Below are 8,204 nucleotides of genomic sequence, written 5' to 3' on the forward strand. Positions count from 1 at the left end.
ACAATCATACCATAAAGCAAACCTGCAGAATGTCTGATCAGTAGGCAGAGATTAATTGGTCAATTATTATGTCCCAGCATATTTTATAGTTTCTATTCCTCAAAAGATTTTAGATTTGAATTTTAATACATGAACATTAAACCACTGTTGAAACCTAATTGTTAATATATAATCTTAGCAGCATTATTTTTTGCCTTTTGCATAATTCATGAAGCTCAGAGCTTCGTTTCTTCCAATTCAATGTTTGGTTATATGCCTTGTTTCCATATATCAACAGAGACTATCATTGACTATTTTTTCCTTATAATTTCAGAAATTTTACTGGTAATTGTTATATCTTGATTCTCCACCAAAATAAATATGCTTTTTTATTAATAAAAACTTGTTCCATCTAGGTTTTATTATCTGTAGCAGTTGAGGCCTCTTTAAAATAAGGCATACAAATCTTCCCTTCTTAACACAAGAAAGAACATTACATAGTAATTTAGTCTTTGGGAATCATGATATCTATGAATCCTTTGCTTTTAGCTTTGGAAGAAGAAATTATCCAAGAGAGATGATTTGACTATCAGCATAGCCAACTGATTGTACTCCTGAGGCCCAGAATCCAATTGAGCACAATCAGCTGCAGGCTGGTTGCTTCCTCTCTAATCCTACCTTTTTCCCTTTCTTCTTCTCATTCCTCCCCAACAACAGTGGATCTGGCTGTTAGGCTCCTGTTTTTGAATTTCTCCTTATTCTGAATGCTGTGGTTACTTTGGCAAGTCACATGTGTCCTGCATTTGTATTCTTCAACACCATTTCTTTATCCTATTTATATTGACATTGCAAATTTAAGGTGACATCTCATAACTGGAGATTTTAAGAAACATCAATTAGATGAAATTGTACCCAAAAAATGCCTTACATAAATGGGCAAGTACTTGATAGTTACCCACTATATTTAGTTCTAGTTTTGTTATTAATTCATCTATAATTAGGCCACTATTGTGAGCACAATTCAGTAATTAATGTCCTAACACTGTTCCATGCCTAGCACAGTTTAATTTTTATGTGTTCATATCAAGACTATGAATTCTTCAAAAGGGTGCCATGCCTTCCATTTCTCTGCACACCCTAAGTAGAACTAATGAAAATGATACTAGCAACAGTCTATTATGTAATTACATCATTACAGCAATCCTCTAGGGTTGGATTATTATATCATTTAATAAATGGGAAACTGAACCTCAAATTGCTTTAGTGGTAGAGTCTTAATTCAGACTCTGGTAATGTAATCACAAAGGTAGCTCTCTTTACCATTATTATAAATCCCTTAAGTGCTGATCATAGTGCCTTGCCTAGTAAGCACCTGTAAAGCTTCACTGTTCTGATTGTCTTTTTGATTCTTCTCCCTTGCAGATGGACCCCCATGAGAACATCTTATTGAGCACTCTTGAGATAAAAAATGAAATGGCCACATCTGAGGCTGTGATGGGACTTGGAGACCCCAGGAGCACAATGCTAGCCTATGATGCCTCCAGCATCCAGTATCGGAAAGCCGGGTTGCCCAGGCATAGTTTTGGCAGAAATGCTCTGGAACGACATGTGGCACAAAAGAAAAGTCGCCTGAGGAGACGTGCCTCCCAACTGAAAATCACCATCCCTGACTTGACTGATGTGAATGCCATAGATCGGTGGTCTCGCATATTCTTCCCAGTGGTTTTTTCCTTTTTCAACATCGTCTATTGGCTTTATTATGTGAACTAAAACATGGCCTCCCATGGGAAGCAAGGACTAGATTCCTCCTCAAACCAGTTGTACAGCCTGATGTAGGACTTGGAAAACACATCAATCCAGGACAAAAGTGATGCTAAAATACCTTAGTTGCTGGCCTATCCTGTGGTCCATTTCATACCATTTGGGTTGCTTCTGCTAAGTAATGAATACACTAAGGTCCTTGTGGTTTTCCAGTTAAAACACAAGTGATTTGTACACATGCTGGCAAGACAGCCTGAGTGCTCCATGTTGTCTGTTTAGTATGCAGCCTGCTCAGAGGGGAATAATTTGGAAGATATTTTCAGAAGGCTCAATAGCATTGTCACTCATTTGGCCAGATACTCCCCATCTTCCTTTTTAAGGTTGGCGTGCTGTTGAGATGGCATTGTGCTTATGAAACATTGTCTGTAATGCCATGCAAACATGTTACTTGAAGATGATCTGTGCCTGTCTTATTAAAATGATAATGGTGTCATGGGAAGATTATTCCCACTAGATTCTAAAGGATTCTCATGTGATTGGAGCAGGCTAGGGGAATCAAGACAGAGACTCAGGAAGCTGATTTGGCCAGTCTCTTTGCTTGAGCACAGAGAATCAACTATGGTGTCTTTCATCTTGGCATTTAGAGGTGAGGAGACTTCTGAACATTATCGTGCATAGTGGCCAAGGAAATTTTTGCTAAAAAGCTATTTCCTAGGTGGTTAAAGTAAGAGTTAACAACACAGAGCAGAGTAGAGAATCAGAAACGATCATTGTAACAAAAATCAAGCAAGCAAGCAAGCATGACCCTTATCAGCTCCACACAGCATCTGGTCTATACGTACTGTGTCTAGTGGCAAAGGGCGAGTAAGAGGGGTTGTTTTTCCAACATCACAAGCTTTGACAGCATACCTAAAGAGGTTTTTATAGTTTAATCAAAGATAGCCATGAAATACAAAACTTAGAGAAATGAGAATTGTATTAGATATTCAGGTTAGATTCAGAGTCATTCAAATATACAAATATAGAGCACAAACTAGCAAACAGATTGTTTTTCTCAGACTATGTCGGCTGTCTCTGCAATTTTTGTCCCTATAATTTTACTTCTGAATTTAATAGGGTATTTCAAGAGAAGGATTTGTTCATCACTTTAAAGAATTCATGGTCCTCTCCAGCTTTTTGGCTTCCAAAATTCTGATTATATTTTTAGGAGACTGGCAAAGTACAGCTTTGGAGAGATTGAGTGAACTATATTTTCTTATGTGCAATGAAATTCACAATTCTATTTTCCACAGCAAACAATACTTCAAGGAGTATGAACACAAGGAGAGTTAATTTGTGAGTTCATTGAGTTTGGGCTTGATTTTCTTAAGAGTGCTTTGGTTGTATGTATTGGAATCTGCCTAATCAAGGAAAATATGAAAACTAGTGGAAAATGACAACAAAGCCACATTAACATGATAAATGTTATGAGCCTCAGTTGGTATTGCAGAAAAATACGTAATTGTTAACCAGGCAGACATGATGGCTTTTTTTTTTCTGCTTTTAAATTATGTCATTGTGTTTCTTTCCATACTAATTGGATATATGCATTCATATGTTGGACAGGAAAGAGAATAAGCTAATATGTCATACTTCCATCAATATGAGGTTTATATATTGCTTTTCTTATATAAAATAGCGAATTGCTAAATTTTCCTTCAAGTTTAATTTGACTGAATATTTTCTTGGAAGATGACTTTGCTATTTCTATTTTAAAAACAAAGAAACGTCTTCTTTTTAGAGTAACATCCCTAATTGTGCATAGTAACCAGTATCTGCCTGTGGATAATGTATGTTTTCTTGATTTCTTATTTCCTTTATGATTCAGCAGCTTGGAATATGATGGAGTACTATTGTCCTTGCATTCCAACTGTCCAAGAAAAACAACCTTTATCCTTCAGCTTTCTGAATTTGCCCCAAAATGGGATGGTATTTTTGTTTCACCAATGTAGGAAACCTTGGCTCTTATGTTTTGGTTACATAATCTTGAACACCTCTAAGTATAATCTTTGGGCAGAATCTGACCAAGATTCTTCTCATAGGCTCGGAGTAGAGATTCCTCATGTTTCTTCAGGGACATACTTTCTCCTAGGCAATCATTTTGGGGCATCACACTAAGTAAAGTGCCTGCCCCTTGTAACCAGGGGGTAAAGTTTGAATAAAAAACATCAGGAAGGAGCATATAGATAACTCAGGGGAACAACTCCAAAATGCCATTCTGAAAAGGCTCTTCTATAGACAACTCAGAGCCCAAGTATAGAAGGAGCCTCTTATGTGCAACCACTGTACAAGCCATAAAAATCTTTGATATTGCCATTTATGATTATAAAAAAATTTTAGATGTCAAAGGAAGTCAACAGAACAATCAAGAACAAAGTGAAGAGAAGCATCTTTGCAGCTTGAGCCTCAAAAGCATATAACCAGGAATTAATTTCTGCTCTCAGTGATAAGAAACAAGACAAAGGAGAAAAGATGGGACCTTAGAAGCGATGCCATAGAGTGAAAAGCATACATTGGCACTCAGTAACCACAGAGATAGAAACAACTGACTCATCATCTCCAGAAATAACCGTAGATGTAGAATTTATTCTTAAATATATGTTTGGTTGAATTGAAATACAGTCATCAAATGTGAGGAGGGGGGCTAGACCTGATAAGTCTAGGAAGACCAGTCAGCTTGATAGCCAGTTGTTAAACTAAAGGACCACAAAGGTGTGTTTTAGTAGTTCTGATATGGGATTACTATCAGTTTATACATATGTATAGATTTTCTTTTGATTATAAACAGCCAGATAGCCAGCAATTAAGGTGTTTTTTCATCTTTGTGAAATTCATAGACAAATTCTGACTCTAAAATGCACAGTCTACATGAAAATCTTTGATCTCAATCTGTATATATATATATTGTACATGACTGCTAGTAGGTATGAAATGCATTTCAGAATTGAAAACTCATGCAACATAATCATGTGTTTGCATAAGGAATGTTAAAATTCTTTCTACTGCAATTTATTAACAGGGGAAAAGACTCAAGCAGTGCCATCTAGACCTTTTCTCTTCTCATTTCTACAAAAGCAGTGCTAAGTAAAATAATAATAATAATAAAAATGGTTTATGAACCAAAAGACTTTACATTCTAGCATTAGGAACACACAAAAAATCTGTCAGCTTGCAAAAGCACAACACGTAAAGAGCGAGCAGTGGAATGCATAATGGGGAAATGAATCACATTTATATAAAGCAAGACCTACATTAAATTGGCAACTAAGACAATTTCCATTTTCTATAGGTAACTGTGTTCCAGTTTAATGATTACCTTCATGCTCAACAACAAAAACAGCAATGCAACATTAACAAAAACAGGTCTTACAACATATCTACATGTATATATGTGTATATATAGATCCATATAAACATACATACATATATATGTATTCATATGTTGGAAAACAAAAGGAATAAGCTAATATGTTTTGTTTCCTTCATTAAACCAGTATATGAGTATTTTTAATTTGGCAACCAAAAGTCAACACATTGAAATAAGTAATACAGGGTACTGAGCATTTCTCTATCAGCAAATCAATGCCTACAGTTTTTATGAACCATTGCACAGTTTAACTCGACAATAGTACTGTACCCCAGAACATCAGAAGTTAAGTAGTTGTCACATTGCTTGTCCAATTGCTCTCTTTTTTAAGGTGACAAATAACATTGTCCATTGGTGATTCAAAAACAAAAATGTCTTAAGAAAATGAAAAATGATAAAAATTCCTCCAAAGAGGAAGAAAAAAAATAACTAAACCTCACCATGTTGGTTAGGGTGAAATACTAAGTACTCAAAACTGTAGCAATCATGCCAATTGGCTAAATGTACAGAGTACATGTAATGTGAGCAACCATAACTTTCACTGAGCGTGTGTAAATATTAAAACAGATTTCTTAAATATTTTTAACTTCTAATTTGTATTTTATGGTAAGGCAATGTGCTAATTCTGTTTATGGCTTAAATTGATGTGTTATAATATGTAAATAATTAAACATGCTGTAAATGAATAGTCAATAGATACAAATAATTGTTTAGTTTTTTTCTTAATTTTTATTTATTTTTTACAAAGTACAGTTACTGCAGTGCCCCCAGCAGAGTAATTTAAACACCCTTTTGTATAAATGGTTTGGGAATCCCAGACAGAAGGGTTTCAATTTGCTATCACACACACAGTCACATGCAGTCACACACACACACTCAAACACACATAATCTTTTGCTCACCCACACTGTCTCTCTCCCCCTCTATGGGAAACACTCTACTGTTTATGTAGTCAATGTAACAACCAGAGATAGCCTTAGAAATGGCAATTGGGAAAAGCAAAGATGATCATTGATAACTTAATAGAGTTTTTATATGTCAGAGTTCAAGAAACCAAAGTTTGCAACTTAAATCTCAGTTTTCAGAGTAAAAGTTTGTATAGATGGCACTACAGAAAATAAAAATGTTTATTCCTACCAGCTCCAGAAATGTGTTACACAGAATACATACTAGAAGACTTTTTTTTAATAATAGTATTTTGTCCTTAGGTAGTACTGTTCCTTTCAACCAAAGACTCCAGAATTATTGAAAAACAAAAAAGGAAAGAAAAAAAAAAAAACAAGAAAATGGGGGGTGGGGGAAGGACGCTGCTTCACACCAAAGGTTTAAAAAATATTTTCCAAATGCACTAGGAACGTTGTAAAAAAACAGAAAGGAGTGAACAGAATGCTAATTAAGATACTGCCCTAGAGAAATCCTTTTTTTTTTTTTTAAAAGCAGCACTTGTAAAAAGCTATTCAAATTTGGAAATTGAAGTCGAATATTTCTGTAGATATATGCAAAATTCTGACATAAAATTTTAATTTGCTTAGAGAAGTTTTATTGGTAATAAAGATAAATGTGATTCAAATGATGAAAAACAAAACTTTATGTCCTTTGAGTTCCCAAACCAAATGTCACTCCCCGTCACATCCTCTAACCTGATGCCCGTGTGTGTCCTTGCACCATTTGAAGCAAGTTGACAGTTCCATCAGTTTTTGTTTTGTTTTGTTTTGTTTTGTTGTCTTTTCTTTTCTGGCTCAATAATTTGAGTTCAGCCATGGTCATTTTAAACCTAATTAATTCACACAAAGTTGCCTATAATTTAATTTAAATCTCATAGCTTTAAATTTTTTTTGCATGGGTGTTTAAATAGTTCTGTTATGAATATTGTCCCTGCACAGTTCTAAATTGCCATTTTATTTTAAAAAGTGATATTCTAGTTTCTTCACAATGTAGTGATCATCAGCCTTACTAATTACCTTGTAGCCTTTCTTAATATGCACATAATGCACATTTTCCAATGGCTAGAAAAATGCAAAATACAATGGATATCATTGCATCTATTTTCATGTCTTTCTAAAAACAGAACTACTAAAATCTCTGGGATACATGAGATAGTAAAAAAATGAGGATTATAAATGAATAGCACATAAGAATTATTTTCTTGAATTTAAACTTATTGCAGCCAGTTTCAGCATGTAAATATATAATAATGTTGGCTAGTGTGTAATTCTTGAACTAAGAAATATAAATAAAAATAAAAAGATTGTGTGTGTGGTTTCATTGTGTTTGGAATATTTCTTGTTTGATTTATATTAGTATGTAGTTAGTATGAGTTATGTTGCAGAATTATAGCTTTTGTGAAACGCGGTAAGAAGCCTGGGAACTTGGGATCTACTGGTCAGGCAAACTTGAATTTGAGCATTGATTTGCCTGTTCCTAGGCGAAATGTGTAGTGACAACCTGACTCTCAGTTTTCTTATCCATAAAGCAAAGACATAATTTTACTTTTTAGTTGTAAAGGTGAAATGAAATAAACCCCAAAGATCTTAGCACAGTACAAGCTATGTGGTAAGTGGTCTATAAATAGATGATATTATTTTTAATTATCATCATCACAGAAGATTCTGCATATATCTTACAAATGCTATTACCAGATTTAAAACTTCACCAAAATTAGTTTAGATAGTTTATGTTAAGGATAACTAATTAAAAATTCGGCTTTTATCATCAAAACAAAGGATAAACATGAGGTGTTTATTTAACATTCAACATATATTTGCTGAAGACATTGGGTAATCACTTCTCAAAAATGGATCTTCATTTAATTCTTACCATATTCCTGAAAGTACAAGAAACTTGAGCTCAGGAAGAATAAGTACCTTGCCACTGAGAGAGAAAGAACCTGGATTTCTACCCAGGTAAAATTCTTTCTACCTCATCATTAAAACTGGGGAACAGATTTGTCCAATTCTCACTCATTTGGGGGAAACATTTCCCAAGAAATATGTGCCAAGAGGCTGCCATCTAGCAGAGTGTGCACTAATACTGGAAATACAGTGGTGAACACAAAGTC

At 34.6% G+C, this 8,204-nt stretch overlaps 1 protein-coding gene across 5 annotated transcripts in view; it reads left to right on the top strand.

Moving 5' to 3' along the window:
* Positions 1 to 7,407, top strand: part of GABRB2 (gamma-aminobutyric acid type A receptor subunit beta2) — a 267,646-nt gene extending 260,239 nt beyond the window's left edge. For all 5 annotated transcript variants that reach the window (XM_032252724.1, XM_032252728.1, XM_032252723.1 and 2 more), the window contains one exon: positions 1,402 to 7,407. In XM_032252724.1, coding sequence (XP_032108615.1) covers positions 1,402 to 1,749 — 348 coding nt within the window. In that variant the 3' untranslated portion in view covers positions 1,750 to 7,407. The remainder of the gene's footprint in view (positions 1 to 1,401) is intronic.
* Positions 7,408 to 8,204: the final 797 nt, after the last annotated feature.

Source organism: Sapajus apella, unplaced genomic scaffold (assembly GCF_009761245.1).
Source record: "Sapajus apella isolate SASKATOON/1434 unplaced genomic scaffold, GSC_monkey_1.0 scaffold79, whole genome shotgun sequence".
Lineage (NCBI taxonomy): Eukaryota > Metazoa > Chordata > Mammalia > Primates > Cebidae > Sapajus > Sapajus apella.